The 27,179-nt window shown below is 38.2% G+C and overlaps 1 protein-coding gene across 2 annotated transcripts in view; it reads left to right on the forward strand.

Annotated features, from left to right (window-relative positions):
* The window catches only part of LOC126190758 (structural maintenance of chromosomes protein 6), a 221,183-nt gene that overhangs the window by 67,681 nt on the left and 126,323 nt on the right, over positions 1–27,179 (forward strand). For both annotated transcript variants that reach the window (XM_049931273.1, XM_049931274.1), the window contains exons 6-9: positions 1,862–1,981; positions 2,069–2,199; positions 10,333–10,536; positions 17,730–17,926. In XM_049931273.1, coding sequence (XP_049787230.1) covers positions 1,862–1,981; positions 2,069–2,199; positions 10,333–10,536; positions 17,730–17,926 — 652 coding nt within the window. The remainder of the gene's footprint in view (positions 1–1,861; positions 1,982–2,068; positions 2,200–10,332; positions 10,537–17,729; positions 17,927–27,179) is intronic.

The following is a 27,179-nucleotide window of genomic DNA, read 5'->3' on the forward strand; positions in this document are numbered from 1 at the left end:
GATGAACCTTGATTTCAATGCCTCCGATGGGAGGCACCGTGTGTGGTGCAGACCATATCAACCACACCTTCTGCCAAGAAGGTGTGGTTCAAGGCAGCAATGGCTGTGTTATGGTCTGGGATGCATTTTCCTGGTATGAAATGGACACCCTAGTTGTTTTGGAAGGGACTTTGAATAGTCTGCAGCATGTTGAGCTGTTTGGGAACCATCTCCACCCATTTTTTTCCTTCCTGATGGTTCTGCAGTGTTTCAAGATGATAATGTGCTCCCACATCGCTACCATTTCACCTGGGAATGCATTGAAGGTCCAAAGACTGAGATGGCCACCCCAGAACCCAGATTTGAAACCCATCAAACATATCTGGGTTGCCATGGAAAGCAGGCTCTGTGCCGTGGATCCTGCACCTGTGAACAGATCAGAATTGGTTGCCGGTCTGCAAACAATTTAGTGTCAGCTGCTTCCAGAGAAGAACCAGGGTCATGTGGACTCACTTCCATGGCATCTCACTGCAATCCGCAGGGTCAAAGGAGGCCCCACACGTTATTAAATGGCTATCCTGTGACATTTGCTAAGTCAGTCTGTTGGCATTTGTGATGCTTCTACCTGCTTCATATTGCTCTACACTATATAAAGTTTTTACATATGAACATACAATATACATCAAAAGTACACCAAACACACATAATAGCTTACTACAGTGTTAGTTTTCCGCTGTAAAAGCTATCTGTATCTAAGGCTGCGCGATTACTATTCTCATGATCCCCAAAAAACCTCCATTTTAGGCATGTCGTAACATTTTGGTGCCATTGATGTGGAGTCCCATACTGTTGTACCTGAAATTCTACAACTCCTCATTGAATGGAGAAAGATATTCTGCAACACACATGAACTTTTGTACTCTCAAGTTGAATTGTGTTTGGAAAATTTTCTTCTTTCATGTTTTGAAGCCTATGTTCACATAATTCTTTGCGTGTTATCTTGTAATTCTTGCAAATAGCTTCTATTAGTTGTAGTTGTTATTGGTAGAAAGATTTTTGTATTTGTTCAAGTTCTCTGTTTGATCTGTGCATTGACTTCTTTGAGCTACTCTCAAAACACTTCCTAATTCATGCAGTGGTGTCTTTTGATGCGTGATCTGGCTTTTCTCTTTACTTGAAGAGCAATGTCCTCAAATTTTACAGATGCTCTTTCTTAATCTTACTCACAATTTAAACTGCTGTACATTAAGAGCGCTCAAGTAGTAGTGGTCTATTTTAAGAAAGTATTTTGTTGCATACAGTACATGGTTTATTGAAATTCAATTTATAGTCCAGAAGCTGTAGCCATGTGAAATTGAGTTGATCCTTTTCCATCAACACATGTTACTAGTTTAAACAATGGAAAATCCAGGAAGGAATGTGAAATATTATGAAAAGGATAGTTGCTACTCACCATATAGTAGAGATGCTGAGTCGCAGATAGGCCTCTCTGCGACTCAAGATCTCTGCTGTATGGTGGGTAGCAACTGTCCTTTTCATAATAAAGTGTTACTAGTTTATGCATGCAGGAGACATTTTCTGTGTGTTTTTGAACATCTCCATAGAATAAACATTTGCTCAAATTTTCAGTAGCTTCTTAAATGGTATAAAAGCACACTGAGAACATTACAACACTGGCACTTGTCTATTTGTTGGCAATACAGTCATTCTCTAATTTTGATATCTATAAAAAAATTAATTTTATTTTTTTATTTTTATTTTAATTTGTTTATTTACTTTTTATTGTATCTTGTCCATCATTAACTAGGTAATATTTATAGCAGTTTAAAAATGATGAATGACAGTTGAGTGCACTTCTATCATGCCTTTTTACGTGTTGCAGGCAGCTGATGCTTTGAAAGCTGAAATAAAAGATCTTAAAAAGCGATGTGATTATTACAACTCCATGGCAAATCATGACAAGAAAATGCGCTTGTTGGAGAATGAACTGATGTGGTCTTTGGTTTGTATTATCAACACAGTGGATTTTTATCAAAGCGTTTTATCATCAAGCCCTGTATTAAAGTTGTCCTCCCTCTATTCTGTTCAGGCTATTCGTGAGGAAAATTTGTACAAACAACTTCAAAATGATTTACAGGCAGAAATTGCCAAATGTCCAGATATGAGGAAAGGAATAGAAAAATATCAATCAGAAGCTGAAGAACTTGTTGACATAAATCGGTAAGTAGTTATTCAGTGTCCCTTTCATCCCATGGTTTATTCAAAGTGTTGTTAATGATTTGAAGCTACAAGTATTCTTTGTATGATCTAAATATTAGTATTGTATAAATGAGGAGAATCAGAAACCAACACCACTATAAGGAATGTTTACTGATGTGCTGCCACTCATTGAACATCCTCAAGCAAACTGCATTGTAACATAACAGAGGCAATTAGTAAACACAGCTTTTGTTGTGAAATAATATTTAACAAATCTCTACATTAGAAATACCCAGTATTTGTAGAGTACTGTGGTGCACATGAAACTGGTTTCAATAGCATGTGCTTTCTTCCAAGCATAATGAAAGCACACTAATGAGTACAAATGCCAGTGTGCCGTTATTAAGAAGAGCTAAGTTGAAGTGAGCCACATACATATTGTACTTTATGAGGGAATGACTGGAGTTGGAGATAGAAACTTTAATGTATGAGACGATTTTTAGATAAAATATATCTTCGACTAACTTTGACCTGTGTGCCCGCTAAGGCCGCCAGACTTCAAATTTTCATTAATGTTACATTGTACATACCTCTTGCAGGAAACTTGGCCTCACAGCAAATAAAATAAGAACTGTTAAGCTTACCGTTTACTCCCAACCGCAGAAAGAAGCCAAAGTCTTCATATAACTGAAGTTTAATAACTGACACCTGCCGCCAGCCAGTGTGGCTTCAATATGGTCAGTTACATGACTAACATATTGTTGATTTTTCTGTGAATATACACTATGTGATCAAAAAGTATCCAGTCAGCCCCAAAAACATATGTTTTTCGTATTAGGTGCATTGTGCTGCCACCTACTGCCAGCCTACCTCAGTAGTCATTAGACATCATGAGAGAGCAGAATGGGGCGCTCCGCAGAACTCATGGACTTCGTATGTGGTAAGGTGATCGTGTGTTACTTGTGTCATATGTCTGTATGCAAGATTTCCACACTCCTAAACATCCCTAGGTCCACTGTTTCCGATGTGACATTGAAGTGGAAACCTGAAGGGACACGTACAGCATGAAAGTGTACAGGCTGACCTCATCTTTTGACTGACAGAGACACCCGGCAGTTGTAGAGGGTCGTAATTTGTAACAGGCAGACATATATCCAGACCGTCACACAGGAATTCCAAACTGCATCAGGATCCACTGCAAGTACTATGACAGTTAGGCAGGAGGTAAATGCCAAACGACGCCTTGCTTGGTGTAAGGAGTGTAAACATTGGATGATTGAACAGTGGAAATACATTGAGTGGCGTGATGAATCATGCCACACAATGTGCCGATCCTATGGCAGGGTGTGGGTATGGAAAATGCCCAGTGAACGTCATCTGCCAGCGTGTGTAGTGCCAACAGTAAAATTCAGAGGTGGTGGTGTTATGGTGTGGTCATGTTTTTCATGGAGTGGGCTTGCACCCCTTGTTGTTTTGCGAGGCACTATCACAGCATAGGCCTACATTGATGTTTTAAGCACCTTCTTGCTTCCAACTGTTGAAGAGCAATTAGGGGATGGCGATTGCATCTTTCAACATGATCAAGCACTTTCTCATAATGCGCAGCCTGTAATGGAGTGGTTGCATGACAATAACTTCCCTGTAATGGACTGGCATGCGCAGAGTCCTGACCTGAATCCTATAGAACATCTTTGGGATGTTTTGGAACGCTGACTTCATGCCAGACCTCACCAACCGACATCAATATCTCTCCTCAGTGCAGCACTCCGTGAAGAATGGGCTGTCATTCCCCAAGAAACCTTCCAGCACCTGATTGAACATATGCCTGCAAGAGTGGAAGCTGTCATCAAAGCTAAGGGTGGGCCAACACCATATTGAATTCCAACATTACCGATGGAGGGCGCCACAAACTTGTAAGTCATTTTCAGCCAGGTGTCTGGATACTTTTGATCACGTAGTGTATTGTACATAGTTGGAAATGCCTATGACTATCTGTCAGTGCTACCCTGGCTGTGCATCATCACCTCTCCAAGGTAGTGATAACTGGAATTATGCCCAGAACATCAGAAGACTAAGTCACTCTTTCCTTCTCATCCTGTCTGGTAAGTCTCCCCTGACCTGGAGTTCTGGGTGACTTTTTGAAATTCTCTCCATTTCCTAAACCTCGCCAGTCCTTTTTCTTCATCCCTCTTTCTTCTTCTTCAATCCTTCTGCCAGAAGGAGGAGCCACTGGCTCCGAAAGATTGCAAATTTCTTAACCTTTTATGTGTGTGTGCTCTCTTGCAGCCACTTGGTGAACAGATTTTTAATCTATCCAATTGCACTATATTTTAAAAAAGTGGGCACTTCAATATTTGACACAATTAAAACCAACCATCCAACTTTCAGTCCTAAATTTTAACAAAATTTCTTTACTTACTGGCTTTCCAGTTGCACCAGTCACAGCCCCACTTCGATGACTCCTGTTTTTAGGAAAGAAGGAAAATGTGTTATTAACTTTTTTTCATGTAAAACTCCCCTTTTGTGTGATGCCAGTAGCACTACTAGAATGTAATATGACGTCATGGGTGCTGTCTCAGTTAATTTCTTGACCCTCTGTTCTAATTGTTCATCATTATATTGGTTCTTTTAACACCCTTGACTTGATTATTGTGACTTCTGAGAACAGGCTGCCTCTACGGTTCCTCTCTGTGCCTATCTTCGTTATTGATTGATCTCTAATTAGAATTAAGTTTGTTATAACCCCTCTATTCATCCTGCCTTTTATTATTCTTAAACACCCACAGATTTCCCCTCAATTCCTTTGCATTATTACTTTTGCATTTATTCAGTCTGATCAGTTTGTTAGGATCTTCTGCTTGTATATTTCCCAACTTTTCAATTGTGTGTAACTGCTCAAGGAAATGTAGTAGATGAGTGATCGTAGCCCAATCCACAACTAGCAGTTTCTGCCCTACTTTCTATGTTCTTGTCCAATAGGGTAATCTAAATTTGTAGCTCTAAATGTATCCACTCCATCTGTTATGGTATGGTTGTGAGCTTAACAGTTTGATTCTCGGTTTTTACCCCCCTCTCCCGCACCGTCACTCCAATACTTAGCTCTAAATACACTTTAAAATCATGATATTTCTCAAATTAGTCTAAATGTAGCATACCCCACTGGGTAACACTGCCAATTAAATGGCTGATTACATATTTTACTTTTCTCTGATCTTTTTAGATAACAAACCTACAATGCTTTCAAAAATAATACTTTTTCTCTACAACTAGAGGGTTTGACTGTGGAGAAGTGACTGTTAATGATTTACCCAATTCAAAAGTAAATCCTCCCACCATATATTATTCCTCTCATTTTTTGTTAAAATTCATTCTAATTCACTTTTAATCTCTTATTTAATAAAAAGTTCAATGCTTCCCGTAATAATACACTTCCCATCCTCTTTATGATTTAATATTGGATCCAGTTTTCCTCATACTTTTACTAAATAATTGCTTTTACATCCACTTAACATCTTTGTTTCATTCAAGAATTCAGTACATGCTTGATTTGTCAGCATGCAGTCACAGCCTACATGATGTTTAATTCAGTTAATTTAGCCTCATACTTAGTTACACAATCAGCTTCCTTCAAATTATTTAATCCCTCTTGTAAAGCTTTATTTTGACATCCATTCACCCTCATTTGTTGGTTTACACAGTAAACCTTTGTTTTGACACATCCATTCACCCTTATTTGTTGGCGTACACAATCTCCAATCATCGGTCAGTAGTTTATTTCTTGGTCCTCTTCACTAAGAAAAATCCAATTTTTCAATATAACAGCTTCTTGCCATCTTCTTTCTCCAATTTCAAAATTAAATCTTTACTTGACTAAAATACCTTAATAATTATTTCAGGTTCAATTACTCAGTCACTACACATGAGGGTACACAGTGGTTGTTGTCGTAGGAACTTCAATGTGTTAGACAAATCTCTCTTTGGCTGACTTAAACCTATGTGTCTGGCTAAGGGCAGCAGGCTTCTACCTGTCAGAATTGAATATCAGAGGTGGCTCTCATAGCAAACTTTGCTTCACAAAAGCCAAAATCAGTTGGAGCGATTAGGCTTACAGTTTACTCAAGAAGACCAAGTCTTTATATAAACAAAGGCATCTGCAATTTGGGGGGGGGGGGGGGGGGGGGGAGGCAAGAGGGAGCACTTGGGCTCTCCTGGAGTCTAGGTGCAGGCTTTTTGTTCATTGCAGAATTCTTATGAGTGCCTGTGACTCGACTAAACTGCAGATCTAACATTTCCTAACACAACTAGACTTACTGTGATTTCAGCAGTTAGTGTATATTGTGAAGGCTTTTTTTTTTTTTTTTTTTTTACACTGGAGATTTTGCTGATAACTTGGAATGGCAGTGGTTCCAGTACTCTTTTTCATTCAGAATAGTTGCAAACCTTTACAGTACTGTGGTAAAATAGTGGCTTCAATCTTTTCTCTGTCACTCGCTCTTGCAGAACTTACCAAGCTGTAGAGAGGAGTCGATTGAACACCCTGACCCAAAGACAGCGCAATATACTAAGGAGAGAATTATTAGTCATTTCAGTTACAATAAATTCTATGTACTTCTTCTCAAATTTAGTTCTTGAGGGACGAGACATTTCCAAAATAACCTAATCAGTTGCACCTGAAAGTGGCAATTTTACAATTTTTTCCTGTCTTGAAAAAATTTCTGTGGGCACCCATGCATATAACTAAAGTTTATTAATGCTTTCATTGCTACAGACATGATTTCTGCATTCCGTGCTGAGCACGGCTTTGATGTTGCTGTACTGCTTGCCAAATGCTGCTATCTGTGCTGAAAGATGGCCCTCTGGCCAGTATGAAGTACGTATCGTCCAATTTTAAAAAAATTATTATTTGAAAAAATTTGATTTTTGCTCATATCAAAGCCTGATATCTTTCGTTGATAAAGGACTGAGTTTCTTTTCGTTATTTGTCATAATTACTGCACTGCATAAAATTAAGTAAAACATTCCACAAAATTTTAAAGAGTTGGCAGAGGTAAGAACACATTGTGTAAACTTTGCATGTGGTTGATTTGACCTCATACGTTGTAGATAAGATATTGAAATTTTATTTAAAATTGAGAGGAGAACAATATCTCTTATTGTTTACGAATTAATGATTTTTATATCTGATGGATGGTTGTGCATGATGCTCTCATTTCCGTCCCTGCATGTCTTGAGTAATTGTGAACGATAACATGCAGAGAGTCACATGTGTTGTATGATAAATAATTGAAACTTATTTATTTGACAAGGTATGCAAGTAACTAGTCCGTAGCAGTGAGTAGTTGGCATGTCAATTGCACTTCCGGAAAATGCAAAGGCCACATTCAAGCATGTCTTCAGCACCTGGGGAGTGGCAGAACATGAAAAGTTAACTTACGAACTTCCAGCTTGCTGGAATAATTGTTGGTCAGCAGCTTCTGTTAATCAGAACAACAAAACACCAGCAAAGTTGCAAATTTCACTTTTTTTATTCAGTCTCGACCACAAAACTAGTCATCGAGTGAATAAAAAAAGTGAAATTTGCATCTTTGGTTGGTTTTTCACTGTCCAAGGTAATTTGTCCTCGGCAGTTAGAGGGTTAACTAAAATTTTGTTCCAGCCAATGTTGATTCAGTGTAGTCACCTACATAACTGAAGGATCAATTATTCTTTAATACACAATAGTTATGTGGAGGCTTTGTAGTCCTAAATTATCTTCTGTGAATATAATATCCCATATTTTCAGGTCGTCTTGTCATAGTTCACAGCAGCGTGAAAACAGGGAGCTATAAAATGCATCCACCTGTTTGTCACTGTTACCTTGGCTGTGCAACAACGGGGAACCTCTAAAAGTTTCATCCAAACAAACTACCAACAGTAGCTGTTCTAATATAAAATCATCCTACGGTTAATTACTAAAAATAAATCTGAACATATTTACCTCAAACCACACTCAATTATATATTGCTATGATGTAATAATATGTGGTGGCATTTGCATTTTAGTTTATATTTGTGAATTGGTATGCTCATTTCCTGTCTACATGCAACTGACGACCAGCGCTTAATGTTTGTATATGTAGTGAAAAACTGAGCTGGACTTGGAGTGCCATATTGGTTTGCTTCCTACATGCTATTTGGGTTATTGAAAAGTAAAAGATCTGATAGAGAAGACATAAAAGTGATTGAAACAGAGGATGGGGATATTATATTTAGTGCTTCCTATAGTGTGCCATGGAGTGCCACTCAACAGGAAATCAAGCAGTATAAAAACATTATTTGACACAGATCTTACTGTTGAATGCGGTATATTGATATGCATATTCTTTTAACCTAAAATAGTACACAATATGGAAGAGTATCAGAAAGTATCTTTATACATTTAGTTTTTCTGCTAGTAGCACTGAGAATCTAACTCAAGTTTTCCACTATGGAATAATGACAATATTATGAAAACGATAGTTGCCACTCACCTCATAACGGAGATACTCGAGTCATTTTCTCAATTTGACTTGGTTCTTCAATTATGCGACAATGGCTTTTGTACTTGTCAGTATACTGTCGTGTAGCTTGGCACAAGACACATTCTAATGAAGCTGGTTTTGTGTGTACGAAAGCACTCTTCAAAATACTAGGCATCTATGAATACTGTAATGTAAAAATTTATCAAATATTTCATAAAGACTAATTATGTCTCTGTTACATTGTAATGCAGATCACCTGAGGATGTTCCATGAGTGTAATCTGTTGCTTCGATTAAAACATGTCTCAATAGCTATTCACAGTGCAGGAAAACTCAGGGAAAAGCATATGACTGTTCACACATCTTTCAAACCCTTAAGATCAATTGAACACAGTGAACATACTTAATGCTCATTTGTGACATCAGCGATATTGAGTGATAGAACATGCCAGAATTTCTTGCAAGAATGATTAATTATGAAAATGATTGCTTCAGAGTTCTCACTTTGGCTGCTTAGCAGTGAGCACACAGGACATGGATATGCTGATATAGATTACCTTTCTAAAATAGGACCCAGTTTTATGAATGTCTTCCTGAAATCAGGTCATAGGGTTCATTCCAATGAAAGAGCCTTTTGTTTTTCACCTGATGAAGATATCATTTCAGAATAAGCACATATATTTCTATTTATTTACTTTTTTCAGTATTGATATTTCAAAGGTTTGGTGTGAGAACTGATACACAGTGAAATCGCATGGGAATGATTCTGAGCTATTAACTATATAGCACAGGGCATGCACATGCATTTTATTTTAATATACATTTTGTACATGCATTATACTTGCATGACTTGATTCTTTAAGCATATTTCTGTTTGAAAACCTTTTTGTATATGTATATGACTACGAAACTCTCTTCAGAAAAGACTATCGTACTGTATCCTTTATGTGAAAGAGCTGTTCAGTTTGATGCACAGACCGCAGAGTTAATCTCAAGATAGTAATGATGTATAACTTTGTTTTACATTCCTCTTGTAATAGTTTTGATTATGTCTCACACTCTATACCTTTCATTTTTATGTGAATATTAAATTTGACAGTTTCATATGACAAAAAACTGTGAAATTCATCTCTTAAAAATATTTTTTGACAGTGAGTACTAAATAAAGATATCCTGAAGAATTTGTTCTATCCTTTTGTTATTATAATTTCCCTTTTCAGAAGTAACAGTTATTTCCAGCAGTTTAGTTTTGCTCTGTTTCCATTTTTCTTTGAATTTATTTAGTTGCACTTTCATTTTGATCTAGTCTTCTCTGCAAATGAGAAGGGTTATTTTCTATAGCTGTAGCACACACTCTTAGAAGTCTGTATATTTTGATTTGGTAACAAGGAAATGTGTGTGAGAGGAAGTACCTCTACTGAAGAGTGATAGTGCCCTCAAAACCTAGTGCAACTGTTTTAGCTGTTAGTTGTGTTTATGCTCTACCTGTCAAACATATGTAGGTAAGTAGTTACCTTTCTTCATTTTTGTTTATTTTTCCCCATTGTGAATTTGCCATTATTACCACTCTTTCGTGTTTTTGTATTTTTTATTTTTTGCTTCTAGTCTGGTTTATTAATGATTTGTTATTGGTCATAATTATTTGATTTTTTAAAGGGGTTTTATTAGCGAACTCAGTAGTGTGGAACAAGATGAAGCAGAAATTTTAGGAAAATTAAATTCAGCAAAAGAAACTGAGAAAGCACAAAATCAGTCTGCATCCCAAATATATAAGCTGTATAAACAAAAGGAAAGTCTTAAAAAACGGCTTGAAGTAGACATCAAAACATTGCAACAAGAAATTATGAAGATAACAAATATGTAAGTATGAAATACATGTTAAAATATGCAAACGTTGTGCTCATCAAATTAACAGCTATGGCACAGTTAAGATGAGAAACTGTAAAAACAAGTAATGAAACTGTAGCTTGTGTATTCAGAGATGACTTGCTCAAAAGGCAGTAAATAATAAAAATGCTGGGACATAAAGTAGGTAAAGGGATGAAGTTATGATCCATCTCTGCCATAATCTTGACTTTTGTAGTCGGATGAACAAATATTAAGAAGCTGTAGATTTTATTTTGACTAATCATTTGGGAAACCTGACACACACACACACACACACACACACACACACACACACACACACACACACTCTGACACTGACACTGCATGTACTTGAATACATCCATTACAACAATACGAACAGACACTACATAATATTAGCTCTTTAGTCATCCACACTCAGATTAACACTTTATGATACTTAGAGGTGTCATTTTTCTGCCCTTCAGCAGTTTATTTACTGTCATACACATTTGTAACAAATTAAAGAAGTGTACTAGAGTGGGACTCAAACCTGGATCCCTGTATTTCATGGGCAGTGTGGTACAAATCACACTATCTGTGTGTGTGTCATGGACTAATTTATTTCCCTTCTTGCCTTCCTAGTTCTGTAACAGGGTCTATTCCTAATGTAGCATACCATGTACAAAGAAAAAAAAAGTAAGTATATGTGATTATATGAAATACCTCAGTGTAAATACTAGTACTCCAACTTGTGATCTATGCAGAGAACTTCATGTAAAAACTAACTGCAGGTTCTCTGTAATGATATTTAAATGCTGTACCTTTGATGAGAAGTGTGCTTTCTTAACAGGTGTCATACTCTGCCTCAGTATAAGGACGCAGTGCTGCATAACATACTTTAAAGAATATTAAACAAGAGTTACGTTAATATTATTAGGTGAGCTACTTGAGTGACAGTGTTTAATTGCAACTGGTTTGCTCAGTGGCTGACGAGAGAAGAAGTACAGGGCAACAATAAAAAAACTGAAGGTCACCATAAACATTTGCTGCATGAAATTCGATCATTGTGTCTCTCTTTAAGCATTTAGTGTCTCTGCTAATAACTAGAGTGCTCAGTGTAAATCTTAGCTTGATTTAATCAAAACAGTACATAGCCATTAAGAACTACATTACTTTAGCCATTTAGGGAGTTCATCAAAATAAACATCACATCTGATACAAAGTTTGTCTAATGTCAGAGATTCCTACTTTCTTAGTTAAGGACACTCAAGACCGGTCCAAATTTGCCTTAAACTGATGGATGTATTTACATCCATATGATCTACAGACAAATCTACATTATTGTACATCATAGTCAGTACTGTCACATATGGTCATCCTAACAAATTTGGGTCATTTTTAGTCCGATTAATCAGTTCTTGGCACACTTCAAGTCGATATTGTCTCTGGTTACTTGACAACAGTTTTGGAATGGATTTTGTGGACACTTGATGCATGTTCAGATCTTCAGTTAAAATTGACTGAACTGCATAGAAACTTAATCAGCCATCTCCCTAATTGTAAGTCTACGATAAGAGCGCACTAAGTCTCGAACTTTCACGACATTTTCATTCATTTTTGAGATGGAAACACAGCCGGACCGTGGTTCATCTTCAAATGATTCACACACATTTTTAAATCTGTTGAACCAGACAAAAACATTTGACTGGCTCATACAAATATCTCCAAAAGCTGTTTTTAATAGTTTGTAAGTCTCAGAAACTGATTTCTCAGTTTTACAACAAAATTTCACACAAACTCGTTGCTCCGTTTTTACGTCCATTTTCACGCAGATAGAATCTGGCAACAAGCCCTAACAGTCCCGCACTCAACCAGCTGCCACAATGAATTGAATAAAGGAAACACATTTTCTTGTTAGAAGGCATTCAAGGAAAAGGCAGTGACTCACTCCCCACCCTCCGTGTACCTGCCCCCCAAACCAGTAAGCAGTAGTGGATCCATTCTTAAAACTTTCCAGTCACACCTCATATAAAAATGACTCTGTTGATTATATGTTTTCTGTAAGCAAGAATTGCAGGAAATGAAGCCTGAGTTAACAGTTGTGGGAAACTGCATTTCATGTGAGTAAAAGACCAAGATTATATAAAAAATCAGATTCTTTTCGCAAATCTCATCTTCATCATTTCCCTCTTCCCTTTACTTAATATTGCCTTCAAATAGCTTTTGTTTGTCTAGACCTTCTGTCTATAGCTTCCACCTTTCAGCCTTCCCTTCTTTGCTTAGTACAGGATTCTCATCCAGGTCCTTATAATTCACACAAGTGCTTGTCTTTTCACCTAAGGTTTCTTTAATTTTCCCGTATGCAGCATCTATCTTTCCTAAAGTCGTGCATGCTTCTACAGCTTTGTATTTCTACTGTAGCCATTCCTGGTTTTTCACTTTTCTGTTACTCTCAATTTTTAGAAGTCTATATTCCATTTTGCGTCCGTCATTTGCTGCATTTTTATATCATGTTGTATTATGAATAAAATTTAAAATCACAAATGTTATCCGAGGATTCCTACTTTCTTCCTAGTTGTTCCTCTGCTGCCTTCATTGATTCAGTCTAGCAGTCTATCGACACAAGCTTTTGAAAATGATTGGGAATGACAGAAGAGAGGGATGAAAGTTCTCAGTATCTGTTATGCAGTCGCATAAGTGACAGGTACTGTGAAATGATATTACAGTAACATGCAGAAAGAATTCAAAGATATAGTTAACAATGAAAGAATTAAAAAAAAAAAAAAAAAACAGTGGTCAACAGACAAGATTCATTGTTCTGCGCATCAAGAAGTACTTTGTGCTAAATTTGCAAGTCTGGAGCATATGAAGAAGTTGATAGCATGAATAGTAAAATTTCTGAGGTTGCACGTATTATTACACTATCAGTTGCAACAGTTTTCAGGGGAAATGAACGAAGAGTATGGAGACTTTATATATTACTGCAACCTACATTGGTTAAGTCAAGGGGCATGCCTGAAAGTATTTTTTGAATTAAAACTTATTATTGTGGAATTTATGAAAGAAAAAGGAGTGCAAGAACAAAAATTACAATGTCCGGAATGGATTGCAGACATCGTATTTTAAGTGGACTTTACTGCACTCTGCCCGTGAACATTGTAACGTGAGAAGCAACTTCTTTCTAATCTGATGGGGGTGCATTTAAGAAGAAAATCTTGTTGTAAATACAGTCCAGTTCCCTAAGCTCACTGACATTAAAGAAAATGTGAGATTCGAAGAATTCATTGTGGCTTTGAAATAATTACAAGGATAGTTTCATAAACATTTGAAAGACACTGCCAGTATTATGCCTGTTTTCGAGACAGTTTGCCATTTCAGTTGAAAGCACCCCTGTTCATGTGCAGATGTAACTGATGGATCTGCAAGGTAATTCCTATTTTAAAGGCAAATCCCTTTAACATTAAAAATGTCCAGGATGTCTACATTGCTTTTTTTTTTCATTTTTTTTTTTTCAGATACTACACTGCTTTTCTCAGACAGAGTTTTCACGTCTCAATAATGAAGTTGCAAAACAGCTACAATACTTCGATCAACATATGTGTGTGAAAGACCTCCTTTCTGTTATGAAACTAAATAAGTCACTAGTACATGATAACCTGACTGCAGAAATCAATGAAATTGTCTGTCTGTCTGTCTGCGGACAGTTTGTAACAGATAAAAATTAAGTTTTCAGCTTGCCAAAAATAATTAAATAATACTGAAAATTTGTTTTTGTTTTTATCCATATTGTAGAGAAATGTGAAATATAAAACTAAATTGTATGTAGTACTAGTGCATTGCCATTTAAATGTGTTACATTCGCAGTTTACCCTTCTTCCCCTCAGACAATGTGATGTGATGCTGGGGTTTATGTTGCAGTCAGACTCAGTGCTATGGCTTTCATGCCAGGGCATGATTTGAAGTGTTGTCATGGTTGGTTTAGGGTTTTTTGTAGCTGCTGGCTACACTATTTTCCTTTTACAAACATATAGTTCCTTGAATGGGTGTACAGATAATTAGAGTGACTTGTGAATTAGAGAAGTAAATAACTTTTCATATGACATATGCCTCGAAGACTCAACATCAACTTTTCACACGACATACACCTCGAAGGCTCAACATCAACTTTTCACACGACATACACCTCGAAGGCTCAGCATGACATCCAAAATTACAATATATTTTATTTGGCACAAAACCATGTAGTCTTTTGTTTTCATTCTTGAAGAGTGTGGTTGCTCCCTTGACAGTCAAGCCACTGTAAATCCGTGATGCTAAAACATAAAAGACCTTGCTCACAGCAGGTGAAGCTGTTTACTTGTCGTCACACCTTGCTGTTTTCTCATATTCCACACCTCCCATTTAATATCTGCACATATGAAAACAAACACCCTTGCACAGTATATGTTCTGCGACTTACTCCCCATTAATATTATTCTGTCACGATCATCTTTCCTTCTATTACACAAGAAATGTGAAATGTCATTTGCTTAGGCAAACAGCATGCAACGCTTCAGTTTGTAAGCTGAATTCTTGGTCACGCCCGGCTTTTAATATCTAAAATTCTTCTTTCAATGAGCCTGTCTGTTGTTCAATATGTCCTCTATGTACTGAGCAGCAATCTATCCTATTACATACTCTTGTTATCCCATCCCAGATTTTTCCATTGTTTAATATGAGTTTTTGTAAGGTAAAGGCTTAAACTGTTGTCTGTGGACCAATTGTACATGTGTTCTGTTATTCTCCTGGCTGTGTCTGCTATGGATCTATTTGGATGCTTTACCAGTATGCTTTACTTATGTTGTCTGCAAACTCTACAGTTTTTGAAGAGTCTTCCCTTGTCGCAGACAAATCTTTTATGTAGACCAAGAACAGGAGGAAGCCAAGCACCAAACCTTGCGACACATCATATTTAATAATTCTCCACTCAGAATTTCATCATCATTTACTTATGTGAACCTCTGTTTTCTGTTGTTAAGACATGGTTCCATCCATGCAAGGGAAAGATCCTTGATGGCACATCATTGTAGTTTTGCTAGCAGAATTTTATGATTTACACAATCAAAGGTCTTGACAAGTTTACAGAAAGTGCCAGTGGGATAATTTTTATAGTTAAATTCTGCAGCTCATTGCAGAGTCTGTGGAGGTATCACTGAAGAAGTTAATGTGTTAAACATCTGCAGAATTAGCTGTACTACGCTTGTCAACAATGCAGGAGCACCTGAAACAAGATTTAGAGCACCACCCATTTTTATCTAGACTCATCCAAGAGCTGTCAAATGCTGACATAGATCATCTACATCTACATCTACATCCATACTCCGCAAGCCACCTGACGGTGTGTGGCGGAGGGTACCTTGAGTACCTCTATCAGTTCTCCCTTCTATTCCAGTCTCGTATTGTTCGTGGAAAGAAGGATTGTCGGTATGCCTCTGTGTGGGCTCTAATCTCTCTGATTTTATCCTCATGGTCTCTTCGCAAGATATACTTAGGAGGGAGCAATATACTGCTTGACTCTTCGGCGAAGGTATGTTCTCGAAACTTTGACAAAAGCCCGTACCGAGCTACTGAGCGTCTCTCCTGCATAGTCTTCCACTGGAGTTTATCTATCATCTCCGTAACACTTTCACGATTACTAAATGATCCTGTAACGAAGTGCGCTGCTCTCCGTAGAGAATGGTGTAGTGCAGCACACCTTCAGATGTTTGACACAGTACCAAAACAAGGCAAAGTAATCTTTTTCGAAGAGTGTACAATTTACTGGAGTTCTCAGGCACAAAATGTGGTCTTTCGGTTCAAGAAAAACCACACTTTCATGAAGAGTAGGAAAGTACCCTGTACATGTGACGATAATTGCAGCCTTGGACAGCAGATGCTTGATTGGGCGTTCTTTTTTGACATTGTTCTGAATTAGCATTGGTACCTGAACGTTTTGCAGAACTGGTTTTGGAACAGCATGGAATTAAAGACATCTTGATTTCAGCATTATTTCATCAAAGTATGCGAATATCTTAATGAAACTTCCTGGCAGATTAAAACTGTGTGCCGGACCAAGACTTGAACTTGGGTCCTTTGCCTTTCGCAGGCAAGTGCTCTAGTAGATGCATTGAGAGCACCTGCCCGTGAAAGGCAAAGGACCCAAGTTCGAGTCTTGGTCTGGCACACAGTTTTGCGGGGAGGTGCTCTCTATGCAACTACTAGAGCACTTGCCTGCGAAAGGCAAAGGTCCCTAGTTCGAGTCTTGGTCAGACAAACAGTTTTAATCTGCCAGGAAGTTTCATATCAGTGCACATTCCGCTGCACAGTGAAAATCTCATTTTATCTTAATGAAGCCTTTCCCGCACATTGTATCGTTTGTTATCCCCCTTGGGCTGGTGGCACCACTTGCCTGGCCACCACGAAGCCCAAACCTTACCAAAGGTGATAATTCGCTATGAGGATTCATGTAAGATATCTTTTCACAAAACTGTTATGATACCACAGGTGACTTGAAAGATACTATGGGACAAGTTGTCACTCAAATTACTCCAGCAGTGGTCCGAAAAATATCATACAGAACCTGGTGGCATATTATCCTTTGGCGTTAGAATGGCAGTGTACAGACTGATCCTTTGGACAAGTAATGGTTCATATCTCAAGAAAACTCCTGTAAAGAACTGTTGTATGTGTTGTTTATTTTAGTTTATGGGTTTATGTTTGTTATAGAGGTTAGTGGGACTTCGTGGCCTCCATGCACTCGAACAGAGCACTTTTATCATTCCGATAAAAGGGCAGCTGTTGATACAGTTGGGGACCTGCCCTATATTTTAAATGATGTTAAGACAGTTGTGGACCATTGTAAACAGTAAAGCTGATGTTTTGCTGTGCTGCAGACTGGCTTTCTTAGCCACTACTAAGGTGTTCATGTATTTGATAGATTTGTCATAGAGATTTAGTTACCATACTTTTATCATTATTTGTACAGTCTCTTCTATTGCATAACTCATAAATGGAGTTATTTAATTATTTGTGTGTGCGTGGGGGGGGGGGGGGGGGGGACGACAGTACGACAGTACTCTATATTGTATTTCAGATAGGACGGCTTCTACTGCTGCCCACACCTTGTATCATCATATTGTTGTGCCTTAATATACCTTTAGTATTTAATTTATTGTCTATATTTTTAGGAATGGAGTAGATTATGCTGCTGAGAAAAAGAAACAAGCAGAAAAAATTATTAGATTGGAACACGAAGGTGAACAGATAGATGCCAGGATTAAAACTGCAGACTTTGACTACCACCAGTTGAGATCAGCAATCTCTTGTTATGTGTCTGATCAGCAATCCCTCAAAGCAGAAGAGAGAGAAATTTTACAACAGATAGGTAAGAGTTGTGCAGATATGCCTTTATTACGTGCCCTGTATTTCATGCTGATATATTTTGTCGTCTGGTACAGACGTGTTTGTGATAATTCAGTTGAATGAACCTCTCATTTCATTCATCCATTCACATATTATAAAAAACCTGCTCACCAAGTGACAACAGAAGATACACATAAAAGACTTTTGTGATTGGTAGGCTTTCCTGCTCATCCTGTACGGCAAGTCTGCCCTGACCCACAGTTCTGGGTGACTTTCCCAAAATCTACCCCTTTTCCTAGACCTCTCCAGTCCTTTTCCTCCACCCCTCTTCCTTCCACTGCAACCCTTGTGCCTGAAGAAGGAGCCACTGGCTCCGAAAGCTTGCCAATCAACAGTTTTTTATGTGTGTGTTCTGCCGCCACTTGGTGAGTAGATTTTTTTATCTAATCAATTAAATAATTTTATCAATAATTGATTGTTTTTGTTGTTATATTCACATATTATGTACTTTAAATGCCATCACAAAGGGGAGTCTTCACGGATGTGAATGAGCTGACTACTTCTGTAAAGCACACTGATAGCGAATTAAGAGTAGCACTATTGTACTCCAACTGATAATTATAGTAATTATTTCCAGATTACTTTATATAAGTGTGTATGTATGTAGAAAAAAAGCTGCTCTGAAATAACTGCCACTAGTAGCACTCTTGATTTTCGTTGACTGTGATTTTCTCTTGTGCACCTGATTCCTGTAATTCTTGTTTAATAGCGTGGAAAATTCTCAATGCAACCACTAAGGTAGTGCATCCATTCTTCAATGACTAAGGGATGGTTTTGCAGAAAAACCATTCATCAGCCTTACGGGGACAATGTAGTTGTTTTGTGTCAGCTGAAACTTAATGGAGGGACTGTGAAAAATTATTGCAATGGTAAATAATATTAGTTATTTATCTTAATATGTTTGTTCCGAAGCATAGCTGTAAACTGTATAGAAATCTTTCAAACAATGGAAAATCAGGATGCAATATAACAATCTGACTCCAGCTGCCAGAGCCTGTGTGTAAGTTGTGCGCACATGTGTGTATGTGTGTGGGGTCTATTTTTGACAAAGGCCTTGTTGGCCGAAAGCTAACTTTCCAAGATCTTTTTGTTGTACCCTTCTGCAACTCAGCATCTCTGCTATATGGTGAGTAGCAACTTTCATTAAATTGGTATAGGAATCTTTGGAACTTTTCACATTACCCCCATTTCTAATTCATTAGTAGCTCCAGTGTTATTTCTTTCCTCCATCATTACTTGAATTTTGCTTTTATCCTCTACAATCCACCGCTCTACCAACTGAGCTACCAGAGGAATTCCTGGCAGGAGACTGGGTGTTGTGTGTCCTTCATCATCATTTTTATCATCATTGACACGCAAGTCGCTGAAGTTGCGTCAACTAAAAAGACTTGCAATACAGCGGCCGAACCCCGAAGGGGATATCCCGGTCAATAAATGCCATACGAACATTTCATTTCACTTGAATTTTAATTACAAATCAAATTGTTGAGAATTGTTCATTACAATGTTTCCTATGACCAGAGTGTGACAATATTTGACTCTTTACAGTTTGTAGTGTTACTAACCTGTGATGACAGCAGTTTCTCAGTAGTGTTGTAATCTTGGCATCTCTCTCTTTCACAAACTGGTTGGTTTTGCAACTTGACTGCCAACTGACTGATACAAAACCGCCTGGATAAACTTGGAGTCTTCTTACATTTGTTATTTCCAAAACATATTATGATGATTAGCTGCTCATATTGAATTTATACTTAGCGCACACAATACAGGTAGCAGGTGCACCCAACAAATTTCAAGAGTGGCAACATACTTAGTGAACAGTTCTGTAACAAACTCAGCACCTGTGTGTCTACACATGTTAGATCTTCAGGAATCACAGTTTAGAAGAAGACTTATTTGAAAACCTGATGATGGTGGTTTAAACCTTTAAACATGTTGTGAAAATAAAGTAAACAATGACTGGTAACAGTAGACATGTTGTTACATTCAACAGAAGAAGATTGTCAATTATTTCCTGTTCTTAGATGATGACAAAAAATTTAACGCGTAAATGTTGACAACATGCACACTCAACACAGACTGGTTAACATAGTTCATATAAGTAAGTAACTTTATAAGATGAACTAAAAACTGGTTACTAAATACATTTTGAGTTGTAGTGACAATAGGATATTAACCTGTTGGTAGCTAGACACGGATTGTTCAAAGAGTTGACATACATATTACATATTAACACTTTACCTATTAGGCACCAACTGCCTGAAGCTTCCTCAAGCTAATGAATACTTGTTGAGTTTGGCTGTTATTTTTTAACTGATAATGAGAGAAAGGTCAAAATTAATTGCGTGGAATAATAGTAACAATTGTTTGAAAATTAATTACATGTTAGATAACGGGCAAATTGATAAAGTTAGACAGACTGTATTGTTAATATCTTGTTTATTCCCATATTTACATATTTTTCTGTGGTGAATAATTAGTAAACATGTTTTCTGAGAGTGAGTGGACATTTTTGCTATCACCAACATGTTTGTTATCACAACTTAAATGACAGTATCGTGGAAATAACCACTGGTTAAAAACAGACATTCCAGATGTCATAATTAATTATGAATAACTTTTGAAATACTTGGTTTTTGATGAAGATAAAACACTAACTGAAAAGAGGAACCAAAGGCCTTTCAAATGAGGTGTGTCTGTACATTCAAAGTTACTTATTAGCTCACAATATTTTCCATCTCCTCATGGTTTCTGTGAGTCTTAAAATCCTGAACACCTACTCATACTAATTATCTCGTAGTGAGATTACAATATTATTGTCAGTTATTGAGAAATTACATTGTGAATAATCAAACTTGGTTAAATTCATCTTAAATAAGAAAGTAACTGTTTCATGTAAATATTTTTATTTATTTATTTTTATTTATTTATTGTTCCGTGGGACCAAATTAAGGAGAAGTCTCCATTGTCATGGAACGAGTCAATACATAAAACTATAACACGATATTAGAAACAGATAAAATGAAATATATATAAAAAAAAAAAATATTCAGGTGACAAGTCGTAAGTGTAAATGAAGAAAATCAACAATGTAACACTGGAATTTGCTTAATTTTTTAGCTCTTCCAGGAGCTCCTCGACAGAATAGAAGGAGTGAGCCATGAGGAAACTCTTCAGTTTAGACTTAAAAGATGTGATGTATCATACAGAAATTGAGAGAAAATTTGAAAAAAAAAATCTTATTACTTATTTGTTTATTTATCTGAGTCCGAAGGACACTAAATTACAATGTAATATAAATCACAGAGTATTTCACACTTTATGAGCCCTGTGCTCAGCAACCAGAATGGCTCTGTTGTTCAATGCAAACACGTCTTTGATATCACAGGGTTTGCTCGGGTTACTGCAGACTAACAAAAGTTCAAAGTCCTGCCTTGCCCCACATACACAACATTCATCATCACTGATACCCACTTCTTCAAATTATTCTTGCACCTTGTCATCCCTGTTCTCAGCTAGCTGAGGTTTTCCCAGATCCTGTATTGGATATGGCCTCCTGATGTAACTTCTTTTTTTTGTTGTCAATAATCCTACAGGAGATTATGTTCTCCACAGCTCAGTTCGGTGGGCTTCTGCTGGACTTGGAATTGGTGCAGTTGTAAGTAGGAAGCTGCTTCTGGATTTCACTCATGGTGGATAGGTGTGAGGTCTGAACAATGGATGCTGTGGATCTGTTTTGTGTTCTTCTTTTCATCCTCTGCTGCTACCTGTCTTCTTACGTCGGGAGGTGGTATTCCCATATCTGGAGGTGGTACTCCCATGAGTGGAAATATCTTGCTGACTGGAGTTGGTCTTAGGTACCCTGTGACTACGAGGCCTGTCTCATGAGGGGCCACATGAACTTGGTTAGCATGTGCAGAGTTCTTCCAGACTGGCGCAGCATACTCCGCAGCAGAGAAACACAGAGCAAGTGTAGATGTGCAGAGTATGCTGGGTTGCGCTCCCCATGTGGTGTTTGTCAGGATAAGGTAGTTTCTAATGCATACCTTCTGTTTGGTGTCTATACATTGTTTTCTGTAGGTTAAGACACAATCCAACTTTAACCCTTGGTATTGGAGTGGGCACAATGATTTAAATTGTGTCCTTTCAGGTGATGTTAAACTTTCTTTTTGCCTCCTTATTGCATAAGTATAATGCACACATTTGATTTTAATGTGGGTTGGGTTTCAAGAGGTTGTCGTCATAGTAGGTGACAAGTTCTTCGAGAGTAGGTGATAGCTTGGATTCTACTTCTTCAAATGTTGCTTCCTGAATAGCAACAGCTGCATCATCTATGTAGATGAAGGACTGGATTCCAGCATTGAGTGGCTGATTATTAGTATATATGATATGTAATATTGGAACCAGCACACTTCCTTGGGTAAGCCAGTCTTCTGCACTCTCCAGCGACTCTTCTTGTCACTTAGGATGACAAAAAAAATCATCTGTTCTGCAGCAGACACTGTTTAAATGGTGTCAGTCGCTAGCCCTTAGTTGTTGTGTACAGCTTCTTTCTTAGTTTTTTATGATTCAAAGTGTGATAAGCAGCTGTAAGATTGATAAAGCAACTTCTGTAATCTGCTTTCTTTCGTACCCTTTCTTGACATGCTGGGTTATAATAAGTATCCGACTAGTGTGTGACTTTTCTGGTATGAAACCTGACTCTTCTCTAACCATTATCTTACTGTTCTTGCCAGAACTTTAAACAGATGGCACAGAAGTGATACAGATCTGAAGTTCTTGGAATTATTTGGTTCTTTCCTGGTTTAAGCAATGCTTGCACCAGATATATGGGATTATTATTCTGGCAACACAAGTGTTCATCGTTTGCAGGATCCAGTTCAAAGTTACAGGGCCAAAGTTCCTTATTGATCTGATCTCATGTCATCCAGGCTTGCAACTTTGTTACTTTTCATCCAATGAATAGCAGTTTTCAGTTCATTCACAGGTGAATGGCGTGCCAAGTTCATGTCATTTAAGTTTTGTTACTTTTGCTCTTTTTCTGATTGCCATTCAGCAGCAGTTGGTGTGCTATTTGGTCAGGGGTGACCTTGCATACAACTAAGAGCGAAACTGTAGGATCACCAGTAAGGTTTTTCAGACTTTTACAGGCTTGTTGACTGCTGTGTTTCATATTCAGACTTCTGAGGAAAGTATGCAATTTTTCTGTTTGTGATGTTGATATGGCTTGAATAAGTTTTTCTCATGTTTGTATTGTCTCAGCTGAGAATGGATCATTTTTGAAAAGTTGTTCGTACCTCTTAAGGAGTTCTTTTTGAGTTTTACCAAGTACAGGTAAGTACACAATTCTACATCCTCTTGGAATATGTTTACATGAGAAACTCTTTACTATCTTCACAAAATCTCCAGAATTCTCTGTATCAGACCTGATTTGTATGACTTCTTCATCCATGTTCTGAGAAAATTGATCCCACTGAGCATTTTGAAGTTTAACTGTCTTACGAAGACAAATTTTCTGGTTTAACAACTACTTCTACAGTAAATATAAGAGCTTGGTGTTGTGTTGTTGGAAATGGTTCTGCAGTGCGCTTCTTTGTTTGGTGAACAGTATTTTCAGAGGTAAAAATATTATTTGGGTTGTAACCCCTCCTCTGTAGTCTACTGTTTAAAGGAATAGGGCAACATTGGGTCATGTATTAGTTTTAAACCCATGCATTCGGTCCAGTCTTAAAGGTTTTTGCCATTTGTGTCTGTTTTCTTATATCCTCAATAAGTCATTCAGTAACATCTTTGTTGGCTGGTGTCAAAATAGTAAGTTTTTGTAGATTTATTTGGTAACTTGTAGTTTCATATCAGCGCACACTCCGCTGCAGAGTGAAAATCTCATTCTGGAAACTTGTAGGAAAGTCTGGTAGTGCAAAATTGAATTTCTACTGTTAAGATTTCAGTGTTGTCTGCACAATTCATATCTACAGACAGTATATCGTTGTCCAATTTTGTGAAAGTTCTGTTGCCATATTGCTTGGTAGGTCTCTCTTAGGTGAGTTGCATTCCATACACCCTCGGTTGATAGTCATTTGATCCTCTTGTGTTTCTTGGACCAGTAATATACCATAGTTATGTTTCTTGCAGATGTTGGACATTAGTGCTTTCTTCTGTGCTGAAACCCCTTTGGTATTAATGGAGATCGTTTTTTTTACTAGTGATGGTATTGACAAATGCAATTTTAAGTGTGTCATTGTAGCGTCTTTGGTGGTAGAAGATTCAGCTTTTGGTGTTGTCCTCACCGTTGCCCAGGGTGTGCCTGATTGCTTCGCAATTTTTGACAAAGCATCTTCCTTGTACCCCATCTTATTTTTAGGAATAGACTAACAGAAAAAGTGGATGTTTCCAGCTCACTCTTTTACAAATTAAATTATGGATTGTTAAAATGAGAAGACACTCAAACAAACACTGTATCTTCCTGTGTAAAAAGTTGGTTTTGTAATAAGTAAAGTGCAGTTTGACTTGGATTAACAATCCATCATTGCTGGAGGTGGTTTTACAGTAGTCTTTCCACTTCTAATATCACCTAATAGGTGTTCTCCTTGCATTAGTGACTGTATGTAGGATGCTGGGCTCACATTTGGGAGGACGACATTTCAAACCTACCTCCAGCCATCCTGATTTAGGATTTCCATGATTTCCCTAAAACTCATAAAGAAGATGCTGGGATGGTTCCTTCAAACCATCTGAGCTTGTGTCCATCTCTAATGACCGCGTTGTTGACAGGACATTAAACAGTGATCTCTTACTCCTCCTCCTCCTGCCGGTGATCCATCTGTGTGGCTTTTGTGGGTGTTTGCTAGTCTGTATGTAGCCTTCCTCCTACAGCATTAATTTAGAACAAGAGAATGATATCCCTTTTCGTAACATTTTAAATGTGGCTTGTTTTATATGTATATAACTGTTAATAACATAACATTATGTATACAGTAGCAACACAGCAGTTGCAGTTAATGATCAAGAGAGGGAAGGTACTATGACAAGAACAAATGTGATTTATGGAACATAGTCGTTTATAGAGAATTCAGGATGGAATGTAACAATATTATAGAGGAAAGTTGCTACTCACGATATAGCGGAGATACTGAGTTGTGATAGGCACAACAAAAAGATTCACACAATTATAGCTTTTGGCCATTAAGGGCTTTGTCGGCAACACACACACACACACACACACACACACACACACATGCACGCACACACACACACACACACACACACACACACACAACTTGCACACATGTCTCCAGTCTCAGACAACTGGAACCACACTGACGTGATCTCCCTGTTGTTACTCAGATGTGGAGGAGATGGGGACAATGATTCACTTTTATGGGCACTTGAGTCTGAAAATGCTCCACCTCTGTCGATTATGCAGTGTGGGGATCACTGGTGTTTGTGGGGCCTGGAAGTGTCCTAGGGGCTGGAAGTGGTTCCATCTCCATCGGCTCCCATCACTGGTCGTAGTTGCCCCTGTTTCGAAGCTGAATGCTGGGGCGGAAAGTGTTACAATAGCAGGCAGGCTTGCCTCTTGCGTGGTTGCATATGTCGTGACCAGCCAGTAATTGAGGGGAAAGGGTTGGGGGGAGGTGCACGCCTCACTGCGGCTGGAGCTGATTTCAAAACATGACTAAATACAGCTGACCGGCCACAGCTTTAAACATATACCAATCTCTATTGCCAGTGACAACACCTTGGGCCACCTGGAGTCTCAGTAGAAAGTTTTAAGCCAGATGTGGGAGCCCACACAGTGATATGGCTGTGTTCAGGGCAATGGGGGTGTGGTGATAGGTGCAGCAAGTCAAAGAGGACATGGGGCCTGCGCTATGTCCATTGACAAGAGATGGACAGGTAGTTGGCGAGGAAGTTGATGAGTACTTCTCCAGAGTTGACTGCCATCATCTGCATCTGCATTTTGAAGGTCCTCACCATATGCTCGGCTTCCGAAATGGGGTGTGGGACAGAAAGGGGCGGTGACCATGTGCTAAATGTCATTGCATTTACAGACACCCTATAACGCAGATTCCGGGAATTGAGGGCCATTGTCGGAAACCAGGGTGTAGTGTGACCCCTCTTTTGCAAATATGATGGACAGTCCAATGGTAGTAGCTGCTGTGGTAATAGTTTTGATCTGTCCCACATATGGAAAGTTAGAGAGAGCATTGACAACCAGCATTCACATTGCTCCCCATAATGGTCGTATGAAATCAACATGCCCTCTTTGCCAGGAGTGATCAGCACGTGGCCAAAGGTTAAAATGCCAGGCCAATATACATGAAACTGCACTATTACTTTCTTTCTGTACATTCCTCAGTGATCAATATGGAGGAGCTTCAGTATGAGGAGTCGGAGTGTGGGAGGAACTACCACTGAGCATTCAGAACTGTTCATAGAATCAGAATGGTGCTGTCAGTGACATTAAGAAAAATTGGTGCACCATCCTGGGTCGGTGGCCTTAGACTGGTGCTCCAGCCCACCCTGCCGTATAGCAGATAACAACCAGCGGAGTAGTGGATCATGGTCCATTTCTGCTGCTGTTTCACGTGGCGTAATCAGGAATTTGTCAAGGGTATATTGCTGATTTGCATCTAAGGCAAAACAGAGTGCTTTGTGCTGTCAGGCTCAGTGTCTGGGCTGCACGGCAAGTAAGAAGGTGTGTCAGTGTTGAGTGCTGCATGGTGAGCTGATAATGGATCTCAAAAAGACCATTGCACCTGTTGTGCTGTCGTTATTGGGAAGTTTTGAATGGGTACCAAATGACAATGAGGGGCTTGTGATTGGTGGAACTTAGTACCATCGAAACACACGTGAAACTTCCTGACTCCGTATATGATAGCCAACACTTCTTTCCCATTTTGCGAAAAATTCCTCTGTACCAAATTTAATGTTGTAGATCAAATGTAATGGGCTGTCAAGTGCTGTTGGTGTGTTTGTGAGAGTAGCACAGCACCAGCACCACGGTGTGACATAAGTGGCTAGCTTTAAATGTATGCCAGGTTGAAAAGTCACTAAACAATGGGCTGACCTAAAGCACTTTTTAAGTAGCAAGAAAGTCTTCTAGCATGCCTCTGACCACACAAATTCAACACCTTTTTTTAGGCAATTTATTAAGCAGGTGAGAAATCTGAGCTGCATTGGAAATAAACCTCACATAATAATTTATTTTGCTG

Source organism: Schistocerca cancellata, chromosome 6, assembly GCF_023864275.1.
Source record: "Schistocerca cancellata isolate TAMUIC-IGC-003103 chromosome 6, iqSchCanc2.1, whole genome shotgun sequence".
Lineage (NCBI taxonomy): Eukaryota > Metazoa > Arthropoda > Insecta > Orthoptera > Acrididae > Schistocerca > Schistocerca cancellata.